This window comes from Boleophthalmus pectinirostris, unplaced genomic scaffold (assembly GCF_026225935.1).
Source record: "Boleophthalmus pectinirostris isolate CB_2022bp ecotype Guang Dong unplaced genomic scaffold, ASM2622593v1 HiC_scaffold_17, whole genome shotgun sequence".
In the NCBI taxonomy this organism is placed as follows: Eukaryota; Metazoa; Chordata; class Actinopteri; order Gobiiformes; family Gobiidae; genus Boleophthalmus; species Boleophthalmus pectinirostris.
The window spans coordinates 5,319,780-5,342,639 of record NW_026571115.1 but is presented as its reverse complement, the minus strand read 5'-3'; the positions used below and the strand labels follow the sequence as shown (position 1 = coordinate 5,342,639).

The 22,860-nt window shown below is 42.3% G+C and overlaps 2 protein-coding genes across 2 annotated transcripts in view; one reads left to right on the top strand and one right to left on the bottom strand.

Moving 5' to 3' along the window:
• The window catches only part of eef2kmt (eukaryotic elongation factor 2 lysine methyltransferase), a 15,621-nt gene extending 7,934 nt beyond the window's left edge, over positions 1 to 7,687 (top strand). The window contains exons 6-9 of the mRNA XM_055152537.1: positions 273 to 423; positions 2,293 to 2,377; positions 5,343 to 5,480; positions 7,560 to 7,687. Of these exons, the coding sequence (XP_055008512.1) occupies positions 273 to 423; positions 2,293 to 2,377; positions 5,343 to 5,480; positions 7,560 to 7,666 (481 nt within the window). The 3' untranslated portion in view covers positions 7,667 to 7,687. The remainder of the gene's footprint in view (positions 1 to 272; positions 424 to 2,292; positions 2,378 to 5,342; positions 5,481 to 7,559) is intronic.
• Positions 7,664 to 22,860, bottom strand: alg1 (ALG1 chitobiosyldiphosphodolichol beta-mannosyltransferase). Its single transcript, XM_020918473.2, has 13 exons — positions 22,574 to 22,860; positions 21,288 to 21,365; positions 20,381 to 20,484; positions 18,619 to 18,767; positions 17,247 to 17,336; positions 17,019 to 17,132; positions 14,652 to 14,773; positions 12,860 to 12,898; positions 12,725 to 12,784; positions 11,197 to 11,307; positions 9,961 to 10,075; positions 9,797 to 9,872; positions 7,664 to 8,657 (listed from the first exon to the last, which is right to left on the bottom strand). Exons 1-13 carry the CDS (start codon positions 22,854 to 22,856, stop codon positions 8,520 to 8,522), a joined length of 1,479 nt encoding a protein of 492 aa, XP_020774132.2. The 5' UTR covers positions 22,857 to 22,860; the 3' UTR covers positions 7,664 to 8,519.

Sequence of the window (22,860 nt, the reverse complement as noted above, 5' to 3'; positions counted from 1 at the left end):
TGTATTGTATCGGCAACTTCTTAACGATACCCAGCTCTAGTAATCGTTTACAGTATGGTTGCTAGGTAACAGTGAGGGAGGTTAGTGCCAGGTAGTCTGTTCAAGAAGAGAGGAAGTGCTTTGGTTTGGTGCTTTGACCTGACGTTGTAGCATTAACAGTTCTGAAATGACCTTTATGAATGTCATATCTGCTGCTCACGTCCAACCACGAAGTAAAATTTTTAACTTCACCAAAATGGTCAAACTATAGAAATCGTTTTTGCTGTGTTCAGGTCGGTTCTGGAGCTGGGCAGTGGAGCAGGCCTCACCGGGATCACCGTCTGTTCCTCTTTGACTCCCTCCAGGTTCATGTTCAGTGACTGTCACCCAAAGGTGCTCCATAAACTCAGGCAGAACGTCGCTCTAAACAGACTTGACCAGCAGGTAGGACCCCTATAGTTTAGGTACATTTTGTAACTTTTCTGGTGAAAGGTCCATCAAATGCTTGTCTCCATGGAGATGTTATTGCTTTGTCTGGAATGTTTCACAATATAGTATTAAACCTTTCTATCTTCATGGAGACCAAACCAGACCAAGTTACAGGTCAGATCTGTGGAGAGGCGGGGGTCATCTCACACTCAGAATGTCTGTTTATCTGGGTATGGGTGAGCTATAAAACCACCTGTAATTGAATAAATGTAAGGTCGAGCTGTTTAATGTCATACTGTGGAACATTACGGTCAGAGCAATGACATCTGCATGAAGCAGGTGATGGACCCCCAACCAAAAAGTTATAATGCACCTTTAACTCTTTTCCCCATGAAGACGATATTTGACGACCCCCTTGTTTCCTTAATGACGTGTTTTGACACCTCCGCTGTTTCACTAAAGACGTGATTTGACGACCATTAGAAACAGTCCTGGTTTTTTACATGTAAACAGAGGCTTTGATAGTTGGGGGCCACTACAACCCACACTAGACTGACCAATATGATTCCAGGATATGTTTTTGCAGATTTTTTCCAAAGTTAATCGAAGTAGTGACGATTGTAGCTTCTGTTAAAAACACAACACGAAACATGAGCAATGAAATGACTGCGGCACACAGTTTTAGAAATAATTACAAGCAGGTGTATTTTATGGATAACTTTAGAGAAAGTGACTTTTATAGATTTCAAAGTGATGATGAAGTTGTTTATAAAGTGGAAAACAGCGGAATTTCGGAGAGTGAAACTTATGAAGGTGAGAATGCTGCTGATGCATCTGTCTGGAGTCCTGCGATATCCAAACAAACTGTCGGGAACATTATACTCGATTATGAACCAAAATTGTCCTGAAATCTGGATGTTGCTCAGGCGAGTCCTTTGAAATATTTCAGTCTTTTTTTTTCCAAGATGTATGACAGAATTGCTACAGCAACAAACACTTATGCAGAGCTCTGCACATGAGAAAGTATCCAAGATGACAAATACTGGACACCCACTGACGGGGAAGAGTTTTATTATTATATTATAATATTATAATAAGCTAAATGAGTTGAATAAGTTAAATGAGTTGAATAAGTTAAATGGAAAAAATGAATCAGGTCCACACAGGTGAACAACAGGTAAAAACAGGTGAACACTTGGCTTTACTGTATCTGGTGATGTGAAATCTGTTTAAATACTTTGACAAATATATTTTTATTTATTTATTTTTTTTATGAATACAGTACTCAGAAAATGTATATATCAGATGCTGAATGTAGTTTTTTGTTTTTTCGATTTTGCACCTGACCAGGTAAACTGATTTTCTGTGAACTGTTATACACCTGTAAATGAGTTGAATCACATTTAAACATTCATAAATGAAGAGTTCAGAGTCTAAGGTTTCCAGAGACACCAAATATGTCTGTGTTTCAGTGAAGGTCAGTGTAAAAAATCATTTATAATCACTCATGGAAGTCTGTTTTCTTTTATGCACTTATGCTCTATGGGTGACCCTAGTAATATATGTATGGGTTGTTCCTAGTCGGTGGCCAGGGGGGAAACAGTTATGATTGTGAATGCTTGAATACATGTAAAACATTTTTTTTGGAATAATGTTCTAAAAACTACCACCTGTAAGTTAGATTTTTTTGTTACCAGATATGAAACCTGTCCCCTCCTCTCACCTGGCTTTTGTTTAGACTCACCTGTACTCTTCTGTCTTTCACACTATCAGACAGCAGTAACACAGATGACCTCTAGTGGTGAACTGTGACAATGCAACAGGGGCGGGTCAGCTGCTCTAATTCCAGACGGTAGCTTTAACGTGAACTCTCTCTCTGATCAGGCGGTGCAGGTGGAGGAGCTGGACTGGGCGTTTGTGACAGAGGAGGAGCTCAGAGCCATTGGAGCAGAGACCGTCATCGCTGCAGGTGGGTTGGCTTTTTATAGACTAAGAAATAGGTCAGGGTAGAGGTTTTTTAAAAGCAAGGCAAGTTTATTTGTATAGCACAATTCATACACAAGTTAATTCAAAGTGCTTTACAGAACAAGAAATACATTAAAATCACAATACAAACAAATCAAAACAAATAATCATCATTAAATTAAAAAGAGAGAGAGACTTTAAATGAGAGAGAAGAGTGCAGAATGAAAACCTTTCAGTCAGACACAGCTAAACAGAGTCTGGATTTAAACAGAGTCAGTAGAGTCTCACATGCTTTAGGGTTTTAGGTGTATGAATCTAAAAGAATGAGAACTTCGCACATCAGTTACTTGAGATGGGTGCTTTGGAGGAGAGGGGGCAGCCCAAGAACATGGAGAAAAATCCCGCACACCGTCTTACTTGCACATTGTGAGATTTATTAGGACAAACCGTGCAACGTTTCGGCACTAGGCCTTCGTCAGGCAAACAGAATGAGATCTCAGGTGGTCATCTTAAATAGGGTGTGGCAAGCACCCAAGGGTGACAGGTCATAAAGAAACAGTTTACCAAAACACCATAATTGACAGAACAAAGACAATCAACATATAGTGTAATAATAATGATACTTATAATAATAATGAAATATTAATCATAGTACAAAAATCATATGATTTTTCTACTATGATTGTACAACTGTGACGTTGCACGGTTTGTCTTAATAAATCTCACAATTTGCAAGTAAGACGGTGTGCGGGATTTTTCTCCAGGTGCATGAATCTAAAACTCTTGAGGAGGCCGGGACTAAACCAGGACTAAACCAGGACTAAACCAGGACTAAACCAGGACTAAACCAGGACTTAACCAGGTTTAAACCAGGACTAAACCAGGACTACAGCAGGAGGTCGGTCCCTGAGCTCCTCACAGTGCACATGGTTCATGTGGCTCTAATATGTCACAGATGGACTTTGGTGCGAGGCCTTGGAGAGACTTGTACAAGCAGAGCTGCTTTAAAGTCTCTGAGCCACAGACAGGGGGCAGTGCAGAGACCTGAGACCAAGACGTATGTGCTTGTGCTTCCTGGTTGAAGTCAGGACCCAAGCTGCAGTCTTCTGGATGTTCTGCAGCGTCTCACAGCTCGTTTGGAGAGGACAGTGAGAGACTGTTACAGTCTAACCTGCTTTAGACAGTAAACCTTTGATTTTTGCTCTGTATTTTAGATGGTCAAAGGCTGCAGATGTTATTGATTTGATGTGTGAGCCCATTATTACACCTAGATTTCTAGCCTGGTTTGAAGGTTTTAGAGCAGAGGCCTCCAACCTTTTTTCTCCGGTGAGCTACTTTCACAAAACGAAAATGCCAGAGAGCTACTAGTTTTAGCGGTTACACGTAAGTGAGTAAATATAGGGGCCATGGCGAGCCTTAGAGTGGGTACAGTTAGATGTCTATAAAAGATAAACCATTATCCATTTATTAATGTACAAATTTAGGCATCAAAATTATACATTTTCAAACGCTAACAGGCATTTAATCAATCAAATTTTACTTATTCAGCACAATATGTATAATTCAGAAATCCTTTGGAGAGCTACCATATTTTGCGCACTGTTAGGTGCTGGATTATAAGACGCACTGTCATTAAATGGTCTATTTTTTTACTTTTTTCACAAATAAACCGCCTGGGACCTTAAAGGAAACCCAACATTGTGATGGGTGAGTGGTTTTGTTTGTTTGTTCGTTCACGGTGACTCTGGGCTTTGTTCAGTTGTGGTGTGTAGGGAGGGTGCTGTCTGGGACCAACGGATTGTCGGCGTGTTCGCAGTGACTCAGTTGTTCAGTTGTGTCTAGAAGTGGCACATTGCACTCACTTTTTCGGTTCATTCCTCCGTTCCTCGTCGGCGTGGAGTGATGAGTGTGTCTGTGGGTGTGTTTCGCTGTGCGGTCGCTGTCTACTCCGTGTGTGTTTGCGTGTTCTGTGGGTGGTGCGGCTTTGTAGTTTTACTGAAGTCGTGCTGGGACACCCGAGTGGATTTGTGTATAGGGTGCTCTGGATTGCGCAGTCGCTTTTTGATGGAGTTAGAGGCTTAAGAGTGCGTCTAATATCCTGGAAAATACGGTACTTGGAATGGGGTGGAGAGCTATCAGTAGCTCCCGAGTTACAGGTTGAAGACCCCTGTTCTAGAGAAAGAGACTGGAGGTGACTGCTGACACTGTCTGTTCGTTTGTTTGTTTGTTGCATTGTGCACTGTGTAATTTTTTGGTTGAGGGTCCGTCACCTGTTTGTTCCTATGGAGATGTCATTGGTCTGTCTGGAATGTTCCACAGTATGACATTAAACAGTTATACCTTACATTTATTCAATTACAGGTGCTTTTATAGCTCAAAAATAACCAGATAAACAGACATTCTGACTGTGAGATGACCCCGCCTCTCCACAGATCTGACCTGTAACTTGTTCTTGATCTTGTTCTGCATGAAGACAGAAAGGCTTAATACCATACTGTGAAACATTCCAGACAAAGCAATAACATCTCCATGGAGAAAAGCATTTGACGGAGCCTCCACCAGAAAAGTTACGCAATGCACCTTTAAACAATGCATCAGGAATGTGCTAAAATGTCCCTAAAAATGTCTCGGTTAAAGATCAAGTCTACTATAAATGAACTAAAATATCAGAGATTACACTTAGACATTTCTATTCAATTTGTTTTTCCTCAGTTCTTTTTATTATAGAATATAGTTGGAATTTTAATACTCAATATTATAATTTTGCATTTCTCCAAAACAACAATTGTGATATATTTTTTCTATGTATTTTCCTCTCTCCTTTCTCTAGATTAAATTATTGGTATTTCATATTTATTACAACTTGATCTTAAATGTATGAAAAATCATTCAAGCCTTTTTTTCTGTCCTTACAAACGTCAATGTTGCCAGCAGAGGGCGCACTGATGTCTGATGATGTGTGTTTCCAGATGTGGTGTATGACCCAGTCGTCGTGGAAACGCTGGTGCGACTTCTCTCTCGGATCGTCGCGAGTTCGAGTCCTGACATTTTCATCTGCTCCACCGTCAGAAACCCCGACACGTACAGAGACTTCACGCAGAGGCTGGGTGAGCGGCATCATGGGAAATATAGTTACTAATAAACAAACCAAATGCGTGTGGGGCAGTTGATATGGACTGCCCAAAAATGTTTTAAAATAGTCTGAAAGTCAAGAAAAAAATACTAAATGGATTTAAAGAGCACAATTCGAGCGTTCACGGTCTTATGGTTCATGTTTATTTGAGAGGGACTTGTTTACCAGCACAAATCAGCTCACCTGTTGTAGTTCCAGCGAAGTCTGTTCTTTATGGTCAGACTGTATTAAAATAAAGATTAAAGTAAGTTGTGTAAGAGAGCAGACAGACAGAGCAGTGCTTACAGTTAGCCTCACACCTCCGGGCAATGTTGATGACATCAGCTGCACAGTATTCATCATCGTATAGTAAATGGGTCCGGTCAAGTGGTAACGGAGGGAAACGGGGGCAGATTTTTGACATTCAAGTAGCTCTTATTCAGAAACTAGAGGGACTATTGAAATAAGTAAAGTATCAGAATATAGGAAAGAGTGAACACTCCAACAGGGTAAAGTTAAACCTGTGATATTCTTTCAAGTTGTTGACAAAAAATTTTAAAACTCATGTCGGTAACGGAGGGAATGAAATATGCAGCACTTTTTGGGCAATAAATCCAAACAGTGATAACTAGCGGTTCTCACTTACATATCCTTAACAAACTGGTTTGAATATTTGCTTCATATAGTTTTCTACCATATGGTACAAGATTAGGTTGAAAAACCTCTTACTTTTTGAGTCATGAGATTTTTTATTAAGAAAAGTCATGGTAACGGAGGGAAAAGTAATGGAGGGAAAATTGTACAAGCAAGTAGAAGTTGCATGATTTTACATCATTTGTCGCTTTTTTCTTCCGAATACTTTAATATTACTTCAAAATGAAAGGAAACTATTTCTATAAAATGTCAGTCCTTCCAAGCAAATTTTTATCATTTTAAATACTTTTTTTTTTTGAAAAATCATGTACGTTCATCAACAGTTCAAAGATGGAAAAACAGAAGATATGATGAAATACATCCATTTATTTACATGATTTGCAGGTCTTTGAAATTTGGGAAATAATTTTTGTTCCATGTTTCATACATGGTCTGTTAAAATGTATGGAACTTTAGAACCAAAAATGGTACAGAAAAAAGGTCAACAGTTTCATAAACTAGAGTACATATGTATCTGTTCAATACATTTTTATATCAGATGCATTAACTTGAATTTTTGGCCTTGCTGTTTACTTCTGCTTGACCGGGCCCAAATATAAACTTGGGTAATTAGACCTAAAATACAGGCAATGAATATGTTTGCAAAAAACTATGGGGCAAAGACAAAATTTTGAAAAATGACGAGGATTGAAAAATGAGATACTAACTGATACTAAAACTAGTATTGAAACTTGGTACTCAATTTTTGCAGGTATTAATACTAAAAAAAAGTCCCATTGACAGGACAGAAATGATCCTTTTCTGAATGATGTTTCTCTGTATCAGAACAAGTGTCAGAGCACATAGACTAGTATACACACATGGACCAACATGAACCTACTGCACCACTGACCATTACACACATAGAACACATATGGGAATAGAAAATAAAATTCTAGGATTTAATGTGGAAAATCACATTTTATAGTCTAAAGAGTCTATTTCTTAGACTATTTTAGTATCAAAACTAATTAATAATGTGGTCATACTGGTTTGTCAAAGCCTGATCTCATCACATGTCAGAAGCTCAGCAGGTCAGGGTCTGGTTAGTACTTGGATGGAGACCACTAGGGAAAATCAGGAGCCACAGGGGGGCGCCAGTCACACAAACTTGTCACCAATGTGTCCTCAGACAAGACCTCCATTGTCTAGTATGTAAGTGGTGTGTGTGTGAGTGATGATGGTGGGAGGGGCCGATGGTGCAGATTGGCAGCCTCGCTTCTGTCAGTCTGTCCCAGGGCAGCTGTGGCTACAACAGTAGCTTCCACCACTGGGTTTGGAGTGAATGAATAAAGATCTGTAAAGCGTCTGAGTGTCCAGAAAAGCTTGATATAAAATGTATACATTATTATTATAATTAAAAATGCTTTTCTTTTTTCAGAAAATGCAGGAATCCTTCACGAGGTTTTGTCTGGACCAGTCAGAAGAATATTTCCCTACAACAGAGTCTCTCAAATAGAAATTATCAAATTGTACAAAAAAACATAACATTAAAGATTTTATTTTACACATTTGCTTCTGTATCAAAGTCATTAAAAAATACTTAGAATCTTATAACCATTATTATTTTACACCAGTATCTTTGGTCATATTTTAGCTCTTTACAAAGTAACATTGACATAAAAATACATTTATATTTAGATACAAAATATGAGGCCTTCAGGTTCTCAAAATCCTTTTAACAGTTGTTTAAAGGTGCACTTTGTAACTTGAAATGTCCCACAGTGTGACATTAAACAGCTCTACCTTACATTTATTCAATTACAGGTGGTTTTATAGCTCAGAAAAACTGAGTGGGTTCGTCTCTCCACAGATCTGACCTGTAACTTGGTCTGGTTTGGTCTCCATGAGGATAGAAAGGTTTAATGCAATACTGTGGAACATTCCAGACAAAGCAATAACTCTCCATAGAGAAAAGCATTTGATGAACTCTTCACCATTATCATGAATGAGAGTGACAGAGGGGGTGCAGTGGGATAGGCACTTGCAGGACAACCAGGAAGTCAGTGGTTCAAACCTCATACTGTGGTTTGTCCTTGGGCAAGACACTTCCACAGTTCATTGCACTCTCCATTCACAGTGCAGTACCACTCTGGGCTTAGCAGCTTGTTGTTTCTTCTGTTGAACATTTGTATTGAACAAATACATTTTCACTGTGCACACTATGCAGCTTTTCTGGTGGAGGGTTTGTCTCCATGGAGATTTGTTTTGCCAAGACTGTTCAGCAGTTTGGCAGAGCAAAGGATTATGGTCTATTTAGTTCTTGGTAGAAGATAAGCCAGATTTTCAGCCCTTTGTCTTAAATTCCAGTGTTTTTTTTAATGATTTGAGTGGAGATTGGTCAGTGTGGTTTTTGGATCAGAGGCAGCACATTCTGATCCCAGTTGAGGTCCCAGCTCTGGCCTCGGTTCAGTCTGAGGTTTGTTCTGAACGAGGCCAGTTTTCCCTCCAGCGCTGAGGGGAAGTCCGACAGCAGAGTCTGGAAATAAACAGAACAGAGGAGATGAGAGCTGATGCACACGATAACAGAACATGTTCTAATATTTGATCATGACATTTCAGATGAGGTCTGGGGGCTGTAGAAATCTATGGGAAATTCACAGTTTTTGATAAAAATCTCCAAACTTATGATCCACAAGTGTTGACACCTGGTTTGGTTTAAAGTCCTGAACAATGATCACGTCTTAAATACTGGTACCACTTTCTGAAGCTATTGTAAAAAAATATTCAACTTTTGTTTATTTATACCAGGGGTCACCTGACTGATGGGGGCCAGGGTCAGGCGGCCGTATAACAAAATTGTTTGACCTTGACAATGAAGATTATATTCTTTGAAAACTGCCACACTTTCTTTACAAATCAGACAAACTCCACGGTCCTCATACTGAACAAAAAAACATTTTGCTGTCTTAACTGCCCTACAGTACTCTGCCCTACAGTACTCTGCCCTACAGTACTCTGCCCTACAGTACTCTGCCCTACAGTACTCTGCACTACAGTACTCTGCACTACAGTACTCTGCCCTACAGTACTCTGCCCTACAGTACTCTGCCCTACAGTACTCTGCGCGTGCGTTAACTGTCACAGTTTAATCTCGAGTTTGTCAGGTGATGAAAATTCGGTGGCAAATGTAAATACGTCATAGAATTATTTAAATATAAATACTTCATATAAATATACTTTTTTATTGAAAAAAGCAACAGAATACAAGATGCAGACGTGTTATTATTTGCCAAAAAGTTATTAAAAAAAACAAAAAACAGGCCGTGACTTTTGAGGCCAGTCCAGGTGGTGGGGGCAGAGGGGCTGGGGGCCGGTCAAAGGAGATGGAGGTCTGGAGTCGTTAGTTTGATGACCCCTGATTTATACTGACAAAAAAAACATTAAACTTCATGACAGTTTTTATTCCATGTGGAAAGGCCCAGGAATTACAGAGATATGAACAGTGCAAGAGCAAACTCCACCTGAGAATCCTGACCTGTCTCCAGCTCAGCTTCAACTTTACAGATCGTCCAGGTTTGTGCCCAGTTTAATTCTGATTTAAACATGTCCATTACTTATTTAGTTATTAAGGTGAATCTCTGAGACACTGAAAGTGAAATAAAGGTTAAATTTTACCTGCAGCTGTTGAGCGAGTTCATGCGAGTCTTTAAAAATCAGGCCGTTCTCGTCGTGTTTGACCAGCTCGTGCAGACTGTGGAGACACGAGGGGGAGTGACGGAGGTGACGGTGATATTACACGAGGATTAACGCACGTTTATGTCACATGGTTTTACACTGACCAGTTAAAGTGAATGGCACAGACGGGTAAAGAGCAGCCGAACATGTCCACCACCTTCATGGGCAGATCCAGACCAGAGGAAGAGAGGTGCAGACACACACCCAGGTCTGCACAACCTGACGAGAGGAAGAGACGAGAGGAGGAGGAGAAGAGACAAGAGAGGGGAGAGGAGAGGAGAGGAGGAGGAGGAGAGGACAGGAGGAAAAGAGGAGGAGACAAGAGAGGGGAGAGGAGAGGAGGAGGAGGAAGAGGAGGAGACAAGAGAGGGAGAGGAGAGGAGGAGACAAGAGGAGAGGAGGAGAAGAGGAGAGAGGAGAGGAGAAGAGGAGGAGACAAGAGAGGGGAGAGGAGAGGAGGAGGAGGAGAGGAGAAGAGGAGGAGACAAGAGAGGGGAGAGGAGAGGAGGAGGAGGAGAGGAGACGAGAGGAGGAGACGAGAGGAGAGGAGAGGAGAGGAGGAGAGGAGGAGAAGAAGAGAGAGGAGGAGAGGAGAGAGAGAGGAGGAGACGAGAGGAGAGGAGAGGAAGAGGAGGAGGAGAGGAGGAGAAGAAGAGAGAGGAGGAGAGGAGAGACACAGGTTAGAGGAGAGAGTAGAGAGTAAAGAGAAAAAGATAGTGAGAGTAAAGGGAGAGAGAAAAGAGACAGAGAGTAGAGAGAGTGAGAGAGAAAGAGTAAAGAAAGAGAAAAGAGAGACAAAGAGTAAAGAGAGAGAGAGAATAACGACAGAGAGAGAAGAGAGAGAGAGAGCGAGAAAAGAGAGAGAGAATAAAGAGAGAGAAATGAGAGAGAGAGAGAGACAAAGAGTAAAGAGAATGAAGACAGAAAGTGACAGAGTGTAACAAGAGAGTGTGCGAGTAACAAGACAGAAACCGTAAAGAGAGAGAAAAGAGACAGAGAGTAAAAAGACAGAGAAGAGAGAGAATAAAGAGAAACAAAGAGTAAAGACAGGGACAGAGAGAATAAAAACAGAGTGACAGAGCGTAAAGAGAGTAAAGTGAGAGAAAAACAGAGAGTAAAAGGAGAGAGAAAGGAGAGACAGACAGAGAGTAAAGAGACAGAGAATAAAGAGAGAGAGAGAGAGACAGAGAGAATAAAGACAGAGAGTGACAGAGCATAAAGAAACAGAGAAAGTAAAGAAAGAAAGACAGTGAGTAAGGAGTGAGAGAGAGAGAATAAATGAATCTGTCCTTTGTAATCCAACAGAATAATGACATGCTGTGTGTTGAAGATGTTTGTACCCAGTAGGACGGGGTAGTCCTCCGCCTCGAGCCAGGGCGTGCACATCTGAACATGCTGCAGACACAGAGACTCCATGAGGGAGACGTAAAACTGCTTCTGAGGGCCTTTACCTGAGCACACGGAAAGAAATGTGTTGGAATGTGCATCGTGTCACTTTTCTGGTGCAGGGTGCATCAAATGCTTTTCTTTATGGAGATGTTATTGCTTCATCTGGAAAGTTTCACAGTCTGGCATTAAAGCTTTCTTTCTTCATGTGGAGAGGCGACCTCGCTCACACTCACAATGTCTGTTTGTTGAGGTATTTCTGAGCTGTAAGACCATAAATGTAAAGTAGATCTGTTTAATGTCATGTTGAGTGTGTCTGCATGCACATGAGTAACCCGGTTATGACCAGGCTTCTGGAGTATCCCGGTTTCTTCATGGTGCATGTAGACACACTACTACCTTGCTATATCGCAGTTCACCTTTCGCAGTCTTGCTGTTTTTTTCCTTTTTTTTCAGTGTATGAACGTGAATTGCGTATTATGGGTGGGTAGTAATTACACACGGGTTTGTCAGGACTAAACCAGGTCCAAACCAGGACTAATCTTGGACTTAAGAGAGAAAACGCAGAGCAGACAAACACTTTCCAGTCTTTTCACCACAACAGTAATGACATAAATAAAGTGACCAACATAAATAAAGTGACCATACATGAATGAAATGACTAAAATAAAGACCTGCACTAAACCTGCACACGTACAATCTGCACATGTACGACCTGCACATGTGTGATCCCTGAAAAGCTAAACATGAACTATCTCCTACGATATACGCACAAAACGCACTTACAATCATTAGCACCTCTTCTGTCACAAAAAGAACACACACTTTCCACTGAGTTGTGTCCTTTAGTCTGACAGAAGCTGAACCGCATCAGTGCACAAGGAAAGAGCTGTTTTTATCAGCACTAATAGTTTATGCAAATGAGTCATGTGGTATTAAGTTTCATTTCTGTAAAACGTAAACAAATCTGATCAAAGCTGAATTATCTGATCAAACGGGCTGATGTGGCTCTACAGTGGTTATGGTTTATATGTTGTAAAGTTGAGTTTATTTATGCAGAAGATTTTAATGAAGAATCTGTTGGGTTTGATGTGTGCAGTAGATTGTGGGATGCCTCATAGCTCTTCACCGCTGGTTGAACCTCCCGAGCTTCCTCTGCTAAAGGAGCTCACAGTTGTATTTTTCCTGGTTTATTCATTTAAATTAAGTATATTTTTGCGCTTGTGCATTTGTAAGATTATGTCAAGAAAACGGGATACTCCATTTGATCATGTATACACAGTTTCCTGAATACTGCCAGATAAAAACCAGGATACTGATATGCATGTATACGCACTCACTGTGGAACATTCCAAGCAGAGCAATGACCATCTCCATAGAAACAACCAGGTGACAGAACCCTGACCAAAAAGTTCCACAGTGCACCTTTAAGTCTCTATCAAACACAAATCTGACGTTCTTCTCGTGGTTTCTGTGCCTTACCTGTGATGACACAAACTAAAGGCGGTAAAGACGCTCCTCCTTCGACCAGAGCCTCGTATTCTGTTCACACATCACAGCAGAGTTACATCCAGACCATTGTGTTTTCAATATTTAGATTCACTGAGAGACGGATACCTTCAAGAGCCTTCAAAAGAATGGAGAAGTCCTCGTCCTCTGTGGGGAAAAATAATGACACAAAGTACATCACAACACAAGTACACAAGGCCCAGCATCAACTACACGTGACAGAAGACAGAGAAGGTCATGTGTTATGTGTGAAAAGGAATATTAAATGAAAGGCACACTATGTCACTTTTTTATTCTACTTGTCTCCATGGTACGGAAGCCGAGAGGGGTCACAACAAACGTCGCAACAAACACAAATGCAGCAACACAAAAAAAAAGCCACAACAAACCAAAAAAAGCCACAACACACCAAAAAAAGCCACGCCACAACACACCAAAAAAAAGCCACAACGGAAATGATCGCGGGACTTTTAATGCAAACGTCGCAACAAATACAAAGGCCACAATACAAACGCAAAAAGCCACAACACATTAAAAAGCCGCAACATCTTGAAAAGCTACAATGGAAGTGACCGCGGGACTCTATTTTAATGCAAACGCCGCAACAAATACAAACGTCACAACACAAACGCAAATGCTGCAACACAATAAAAAGTCACAACGGAAGTGACCGGGGGACTATATTTTCCGAAGGACCGATCAAGTGGCAAATGAAGAAGAACTACAACGTGAAAAGTAAAGGAACGGAGAAGTTGGAAATGTAAGTAAAAGTAATTTATTGTTTTATCATTATTCGTTTCACGTTGTAGTTCTTCTTCACTTGCCGCTTGATCGGTCCGTCGGAAAACAGAGTCCCGCGGTCACTTCCAGTGTGGCTTTTTGATGTGTCATGGCTTTTTGATGTGTTGTGACTTTTTAATGTGTTGTGGCGTTTGCGTTTGTGTTGTGGCATTTGCGTTTGTGTTGTCACATTTGTATTTGTTGCGGCGTTTGCATTAAAATAGAGTCCCTCGGTCACTTCCGTTGTGGCTTTTTAATGTGTTGCGGCTTTTTAATGTGTTGTGGCATTTGCGTTAGTGTTGTGGCTTTTGCGTTTGCGTTTGTGTTGTGGCATTTGTATTTGTTGCGGCGTTTGCATTAAAATAGAGTCCCTTGGTCACTTCTGTTGTGGCTTTTTAATGTGTTGCGGCTTTTTAATGTGTTGTGGCTTTTTAATGTGTTGTGTTGTGCTTTTTAATGTGTTGTGGCTTTTTAATGTGTTGTGGCTTTTGCGTTTGTGTTGTGACGTTTCTATTTGTTGCGGCGTTTGCATTAAAATAGAGTCCCTCGGTCACTTCCGTTATGGCTTTTTAATGTGTTGCGGCTTTTTAATGTGTTGCGGCTTTTTAATGTGTTGCGGCTTTTTAATGTGTTGTGGATTTTTAATGTGTTGCGGCTTTTGCGTTGGTGTTGTGGCATTTGTATTTCTTGCTGCGTTTGCATTAAAATAGAGTCCCGTGGTAACTTCCGTTGTGGCTTTTTAATGTGTTGTGGCATTTGCGTTTGTTGTGACCCCTCTCGGCTTCCGTACCATGGAGATGCCTGTAATGCCTTTGCCTGTAATGTTCCAGTGTGGCATTAAATTGCATGTCTTAATGGAGACAAGCAAGTGAAGATGAAGTCATTGTTTAAAAACAGAAATGCTTGTAGTTGAATAAATGCAAGATAGAAAAGTTTAAAGCCACAATGGAACATTACAGACAATGCATTAATATCTCCATAGAGACAAGCAGGTACCCAGACTCTCAACCAGAAAAGTTACATAACGTACCTTTAACCAAATAACCACTAACTTAACCAATAACCAGTATAATTTGTTTTCTGGTAACAGCTCATGTAGATGAGTCATGGTGAGTCTGACCTGTCCAGCTGGTGCTGCTGATGAGGAGAGCCGGTCTCTTCTCTTTTAAATCCACCGTTTCTTTATTTAAATTGTGAACTGTGAATGCCGTCTGCTCCACGTCTTTGCTCTCATCTCCAGACCTGAGCACAGACACGGAGTTAGAGACACCAGCCAATACTGTCACAGCTCAGAGCATGTCCTGCCTTGTGCCCCTCCCTGCCACTCTCCTCTCTCCCTCTCCAGGTGTGTGTCCTCCCTGTCGCTCTTTCTCTCCAGGTGTGTGTCCTCCTGTCCTCCCTGTCGCTCTCCTCTCTCCCTCTCCAGGTGTGTGTCCTCCCTGTCGCTCTTTCTCTCCAGGTGTGTGTCCTCCTGTCCTCCCTGTCGCTCTCCTCTCTCCCTCTCCAGGTGTGTGTCCTCCCTGTCGCTCTCCCTCTCCAGGTGTGTGTCCTCCTGTCCTCCCTGTTGCTCTCCTCTCTCCCTCTCCAGGTGTGTGTCCTCCTGCCCTCCCTGTCGCTCTCCCCTCTCCCTCTCCAGGTGTGTGTCCTCCTGCCCTCCCTGTCGCTCTCCCTCTCCCTCTCCAGGTGTGTGTCCTCCTGTCCTCCCTGTCGCTCTCCTCTCTCCCTCTCCAGGTGTGTGTCCTCCCTGTCGCTCTCCCTCTCCAGGTGTGTGTCCTCCTGCCCTCCCTGTCGCTCTCCTCTCTCTCTCTCCAGGTGTGTGTCCTCCCTGTTGCTCTCCTCTCTCTCTCTCCAGGTGTGTGTCCTCCCTGTCGCTCTCCTCTCTCCCTCTCCAGGTGTGTGTCCTCCTGCCCTCCCTGTCGCTCTCCCTCTCCCTCTCCAGGTGTGTGTCCTCCTGCCCTCCCTGTCGCTCTCCTCTCTCCCTCTCCAGGTGTGTGTCCTCCCTGTCGCTCTCCCTCTCCAGGTGTGTGTCCTCCCTGTCGCTCTCCCTCTCCAGGTGTGTGTCCTCCTGCCCCACCTTTTCACATTATCAGAATGGATGAACATTGTAAGTGACATACATGTAATGGAACAGTTACCATCTCCACCTTGTGTCAGAAAACATGTGTTTTTTAAATGGCCAATATGATGCTGTTTTCTGATCTACTGTATGTCATCATGTTTCCTCATCAATAATACATCTGGACTTGTGTTTTGTTTCATCCACATGTTTAACAGACTAACCCTGCCCATTTAGACTTAGTTTTTCTCTCAAACTAAAAACACTCTGTTCCACCTTGTGATGTCATGCGGTAAGACAGGAAGTGCTCCACTGTGTTTTTAAACTCTATATATTTATGGATTCTTCTAGTGAGTCATTGACACTAAACAAAATACGCTTTGTTAATAATAAAAATAGATCAGTTTTATAAAGGGCTGAGACAAAGACAGTACAGTTCATTATTCACTCACTCCACTCAGTAATAGTGAGATATTACTGTAGCCACAGCTGCCCTGGGACAGACTGGCTGAAGCAAGACTGCCAATCTGCACCATCGGCCCCTCCCACCACCACCGATCTCTCTCACACACACACACACACACACACACACACACACACACACACACACACACACACACACACACACACACACACACACACACACACACACACACACACCGCTTTGATACGTTTTTCTGTAAAAATTGGGCTGATCATTAAGTAAGGAGTCGAAAGTCTTTATTTTTTACTGAACCGTATCAAATAGATTTGAAACAAATTGTGTTGAATATCGAGTTGATATTTTTGGGCTGATATGGAGCTCAACAGGGACCTCCTGCTCTGGTTCCAGAAGTACATTTTTGTTGTAGACCCTGACCATAGAGTTTTAGCCTGGGATTTCAGCAATTTTCCATTCATTTTTCCCATAGACTTCAGGGAGGTATCCAGCTACGTGCTGACTAACCAACTAACTATCCTTAATGAAAAAGTTTTAAGACCACATTTAAAATAGCAAAATGTTTTAATAACGTGGCAGTTTATAACGTTTCAGAAACAGATTTTAAATACAAGTATAGGTCTTGTGGTCTGATCAGCCCTGAGCTTTCAAAAAAAAAAAAAAAAAAAGTGAAATTAGAATTGTACACAGCGCGTATCCATAATGCAAAAGAAAAAAACTATTCAATTCTGGAACCAAACAATATCTGATCTTAAAACCTCCTTGTTATGAGGTATATATTAGACCATTGAGCGGCTAAATAATATTATTGTTTGAAGTTTGTCTAAATTTAATGTGGTGGATATAGATGAGCACTAATCTTTCATGTATTTAATTTTGTCCTGGACCTGTTATGTTGGTTTGTGTATTGTTTATTTGTTATATTAAAAACCAATAAAAATTTGGTAACAAAAAAAAAAAAAACTGTGAAATGTTCAAGTGTAGCTTCTCACCGTGAGTGTCTGAAGACTGTGTACGTCTCACTGAGTTTCATAAAGAGCTGGTGTTTTTGTCTCACTGGAGTTTCTCTGAACACTGAGGCCGGGCGGTCGTACAGCGTCACGGCTCTGCGGGAAATACGAATACACACATTTATACACTTTATACAACTATACCACGAAACACACAACAGCACGAGATCTACAGAGAGACGAGAGACACGTTTGAAACCATGTTCTGACCTGATGCCCCAGTTCTTGAGCAGATCTTCCTTCATGGCATTCGTCACACAGAGATTATGAGATGCCAAAGGTCCAAACATATGTTCATACCTGAAACACAGCACTGGGTTAAAGAAGGGGAGGGCATCTGAGTAAACTGAGGAATTACCCACAGCTAAAACTTTAAGATCCACCAGATTTTGGATTTTTGTCCAGATAGCTGTAGATTATTTTATAAAACAAGTTTGTGAAAATGTATATATGGTCATATTTATTTTGCATGCCCACTGCATTAGATTTCTACCAAAATAAATCAGTTATTTAATATTTAACTGTTGTTTTTTATTGCACTAAAAACCTTGAAAAAACACACACTTGCGTTGAGGGGACTTGTCTCGCCACAAACCTGACTTGTACCTTTTCTGGAGAATGGTTTGTCACTTGCTTGTCTCCACAGAGATGCTCTTAAAGGTCCCATATTACACAAAATGTCTCTTGTGAGCTCTACGCCATTTTACAATGTTGTAATCCAGGCATGTCCAAACTACGGTCCGTGGGCCAATTGCGGCCCTCAGACAAATTTTTCTTGGCCCTCAGACTTCCAGGTGAATTGGCTCAAATTACCTTACATCATTTAAATATTAACTTCTTACTGCAAGTATTTGGAAAATTTACCTTGATAAAGTGAATATTTAATATTTAGTGTGTGGTTTAAAGGATCTTAGCATGAGCCATCAGTGTTTATTCATGCTATTGGTGTTAAACATGCACATATTTCAATTATTCACTGTACTGAGCATCAGTCTGTGGCCCTCGATCAGCCCTCTGCTTCATCTGTGTTTAGAAATGTGGCTCTTGATGAAAAAAGTCTGGACACCCCTGTTGTAATCTCTTCATATACAGTTGTTTCATTCACACGTTTGAGTAACTCTTTCTTATTAGTCTGTCTAAATCTCGAAAGCTCAAAATGCTCTGTTCCACCTTGTGAAGTGGTAATTTTCAAATGGACACCTCCTTTTTCCTTTAGTTCAGTAAAGATTGGCAGCTCCAGATCTGAAATAATGCAAACGATTCTAGTGAAGGTGTGTGGAGTTTACACAGTGGAGCACTTCCTGTATTACAAGATGACATCACAAGGTGGAACAGAGTGTTTTCTGTTTGCGAGAAGAACACGGCTAAATTTCAGTGTGTTAAACATGAGTGAATGAAACAAAACACAAGTCCAGGTCTGTTTGTGACGAGAAAACGACATTAGAACATAGATCAGAAAATAGCGTCATATGAGCCCTTTAATTGGCCTCAAACCAAGAGTGACATAGAACTGATCATCACAAGGAATGTTACGTAATGCTGCTTTAATGACTGATAAATATCTTGACTATAGAGTACGGACCACTTTGCCAGTCGTACGATGGGGTGCCTCTCTCCGTGGGTCAGGGCCATGATGCTGTAGCCGTAGTTGTGCCAGTCGATGATGAACCGGGAACCGCGAATCAAACCAACGAACCAGGCCACTGCGATGCCCGGCAGCCCAGGAGGATTCTGGGAAACACACGCAGCATAGAATTATTACAACAGAGTATTTAGTGACTGTCCTCTTTGAGAACTAAATGTCCCTGTGTCTCCAAGGGCTCTGTGTAAAAACTGCTGAGCCTGTCTGTAATGTGTGTCAGATGCCCTCCCTGTGTGTGTCAAATGCCCTCTCTGTGTGTCAGGTGTCATCCCCCTGTGTGTCAGGTGTCGTCCCCATGTGTGTCAGGTGTCGTCCCCCTGTGTGTCAGGTGTCGTCCCTGTGTGAGTCAGATGCCCTCCCTGTGTGTCAGATGTCCTCCCCTTGTGTGTCAGATGCCCTCCCTGTGTGTGTCAAATGCCCTCCCTGTGTGTCAGGTGTCGTCCCCCTGTGTGTCAGGTGTCGTCCCCATGTGTGTCAGGTGTCGTCCCCCTGTGTGTCAGATGCCCTCCCTGTGTGTCAGGTGTCATCCCCCTGTGTGTCAGGTGTCGTCCCCATGTGTGTCAGGTGTCGTCCCCATGTGTGTCAGGTGTCGTCCCCCTGTGTCAGGTGTCGTCCCTGTGTGAGTCAGATGCCCTCCCTGTGTGTCAGATGTCCTCCCCTTGTGTGTCAGATGCCCTCCCTGTGTGTGTCAAATGCCCTCCCTGTGTGTCAGGTGTCGTCCCCTGTGTGTCAGGTGTCGTCCCCATGTGTGTCAGGTGTCGTCCCCATGTGTGTCAGTGTGTCATGTGTCAGTGTCGTCCCCCTGTGTCAGGTGTCGTCCCCCTGTGTGTCAGATGCCCTCCCTGTGTGTCAGATGCCCTCCTGTGTGTCAGATGCCCTCCCTGTGTGTCAGATGCCCTCCCTGTGTGTGTGTCAGATGCCCTTCCCGTGTGTGTGTCAGATGCCCTTCCTGTGTGTCAGATGCCCTCCCCTGTGTGCCAGGCGCCCTCCCTGTGTGCCAGGCGCCCTTTCTGTGTGTTAGATGCCCTCCCCGTGTGTCAGATGCCCATTTCTGTGTGTCAGATGCCCTCCCTGTGTGTCAGATGCCCTCCCCTGTGTGTCAGATGGCCTCCCCTGTGTGTCAGATGCCCTCCCCTGTGTGTCAGATGCCCTCCCCTGTGTGTCAGGCGCCCTTTCTGTGTGTTAGATGCCCTCCCCGTGTGTCAGATGCCCATTTCTGTGTGTCAGATGCCCTCCCTGTGTGTCAGATGCCCATTTCTGTGTGCCAGGTGCCCTTTCGTGTGTCAGGTGCCCTCCCCATGTGTCAGATGCCCATTTCGTGTGTCAGATGCCCTTTCGTGTGTCAGGTGCCCTCCCCGTGTGTCAGGTGCCCTCCCCCCCTCCTTGTGTGTCAGGTGCCCTCCTTGTGTGTCAGGTGCCCTCCTTGTGTGTCAGAGGTCCTCCCTGTGTCTCCATTGGGTCTTATTCTGTGTAAAAGATGCTAATCCTGTCTGTAATTTAACAGGAAACATATTCTAGGATTAGTCTTTCAGTTGAGATCTCAGTCTTCTCTCAAATGTGTGTGCTCCGTGACATGTTTAAAATGCAACTAGGCATTAGACTAGAATTCTAATCACAAAACTGAAAAACAGAAAGTATGGACATTTCATTTTTTATCAGTCGAAATAAAAACGTGATGACACAAATATACACGAGTCCAAACCTGCATCAGAATAAAAGCCTGCAGGTCCATGGAGAGTAGAACGAACAGCAGCTGAAAGCTCTGAGCCATCACTTTGGTCACGTATGCCAACAGTCTGGGTCCAACTGTCAAACACAAACAAAAAATGATATTAAACCAACACAATTTATTTAAAAGGGCCATACATATTTTTGATCTATGTTTTAATGTTGTTTCCTCATCACAAACATTCCTGGACTTGTGTTTTGTTTCATTCACACATATATAGAGTTCTTCTTTCAAATAGAAAACAGTAAGTTCCACCTTGTGATGTCGTGTGGTAATATGAAAAGTACTCCACTGTGTTTTGAAAATCCACACACCTTCACTAGTATCATTTGGGCGATTTAAGGTCTGGAAGAGGAGCTGTTAACCTGGAAACTACCACTACATGACATCACAAGGTGGAACAGAGGCAAGGCAAGTTTATTTGTACAACACAAAGTAAATCAAAGTGCTTTACTGAATAAGAAATACATTAAAATCACAATACAAACTAATCAAAACATAAATAATCATCATAAAAAGAGCATTTGGAGCTTTGGAGATGTAGACAGACAAACATGTGAATGAAACAAAACACAGCTCCAGCTCTGTTTTTGAGAAGAAACAACATTAGAACGTGGTTTAAATGTCACAGGACTCAGTTTTGTGTAATATAAGACCTTTAAAGTGCATATGACAGAACAGACTACTCATTTTTAGTAGTTAACATAAATAATAATAATAATAATAATTTAAGTGTCTTCTAAAAGTCTTGCCTGACCTTTTCTAGTTTTGTAATTCTGGTGAAGTTTTATAATTTTACTTGTGGTTGGACACGGGCAGCAGACATGACATACGTACAGGTAATGCCAGAACTTTTAGATAAAATTAAAAAAACTGTCACCTCTGATTCCTCTGACTTCAGAAATGGCCCTGATCCGAATCTTTTCCTCTCGGAGCACGTCAGGATGAGGTTTAGAATCTGAAAGAAAAAAAAACATGTTTTGTGGTTTAGAATTTATAATACTGTAGTAATATAATAAGAGCTGTCAGGAATGAACCAGGACTAAAACCAGGACTAAACCAGGACTGAACAAGAGCTAAAACAGGACTAAAACAGGACTGAACAAGGACTGAACCAGAACTGAACCAGAACTAAACCAGGGCTAAACCAAGACTAAACCAAGACTGAACCAAGACTGAACAAGAGCTAAACCAGGACTAAAACAGGATGGAACAAGGGCTAAATCAGGACTAAACCAGGACTGAACCAGTACTAAACCAGGACTGAACCAGAACTGACCCAGGACTGACCCAGGACTGACCCAGGACTGACCCAGGACTGAACCAGGACTGAGCCAGGACTGAGCCAGGACTGACCCAGAACTAAACCAGGGCTAAACCAAGACTAAACCAGGACTGAACCACGACTGAACAAGAGTTAAACCAGGACTAAAACAGGATGGAACAAGAGCTAAACCAGGACTAAAACAGGATGGAACAAGGGCTAAATCAGGACTAAACCAGGACTGAACCAGGACTGAGCCAGGACTGAACCAGAACTAAACCAGGGCTAAACCAAGACTAAACCAGGACTGAACCACGACTGAACAAGAGCTAAACCAGGACTAAAACAGGATGGAACAAGGGCTAAATCAGGACTAAACCAGGACTGAACCAGTACTGAACCAGGACTGAACCAGGACTGAACCAGGACTGAACCAGGTCTATCAGTTGATTTTCTTTCACATCATCCAAGAAGTGTAGTTAAAAAACAGCCTAGTTTAGGGTGCCAACGTTACTTCTCTGCTTGTCCACCGCCTGTTTGTCTCCATGGAGATGTTCTGTTTTACTTAGAATATTCCAACGTATAGCATTAAATGTTTATCTTGCATTTGCTTTGAAAACATGCATTCTTCCTATGAGCGGGTCCGCCTCTCCACTGATCAGACCTGTAACTTGGTCTGCTGGTCCAGTCTCCTTGGTGATAGATAAGTTTAATAATATATTGTATTAAGAAAGTTACATACTGCATCTTTAAATAAACCTGCAAATCTGATATAGCAGCCAATGGAAACGATCTCCTGTCACGCACATCCTTTTATTTCATTTCCAAGATGTTTTATACACATTTTCTGCACTGACTGAATGAATGAACCTCCTGAGAGAGTTTAAAAAGTAAAAAATTACCCAAAAATCCAACAAAAGTCACGTTAAAGCCGTGTTTGCTGAGGGACAGAGCGTGGTACTGCATCCGAGGACTGCGCCCGATGTCCCCCAGCACCAGCACGCAGGCTCGGCGCGGGGTGCTGCTGTCTCCACGCCGCAGACAGAGCACCGAGACCCCGCACACAGCCACCGCACAGCCCGCAGTCCAGGTCAGAGCCGCTGGAAGTGGAGCAAACGAGAGGAAAACGGCGAAAACGAGCACGAAAGCGGAGCAAACCGCGGCGGAGGAGCAGCGCGGCGCCATGTTT

Bases quoted from the DNA above. Each gene is read 5' to 3' on its own strand.
- alg1 (XM_020918473.2), bottom strand. From the start codon at position 22,856: ATGGCGCCGCGCTGCTCCTCCGCCGCGGTTTGCTCCGCTTTCGTGCTC. The intron at 12,785-12,859 runs GTATCCGTCTCT...ATGTGTGAACAG, and splicing joins TCTTTTGAAGGCTCTTGAAG to AATACGAGGCTCTGGTCGAA. The intron at 11,308-12,724 runs GTAAGGCACAGA...CCGTGTGCTCAG, and splicing joins TTTAGTTTGTGTCATCACAG to GTAAAGGCCCTCAGAAGCAG.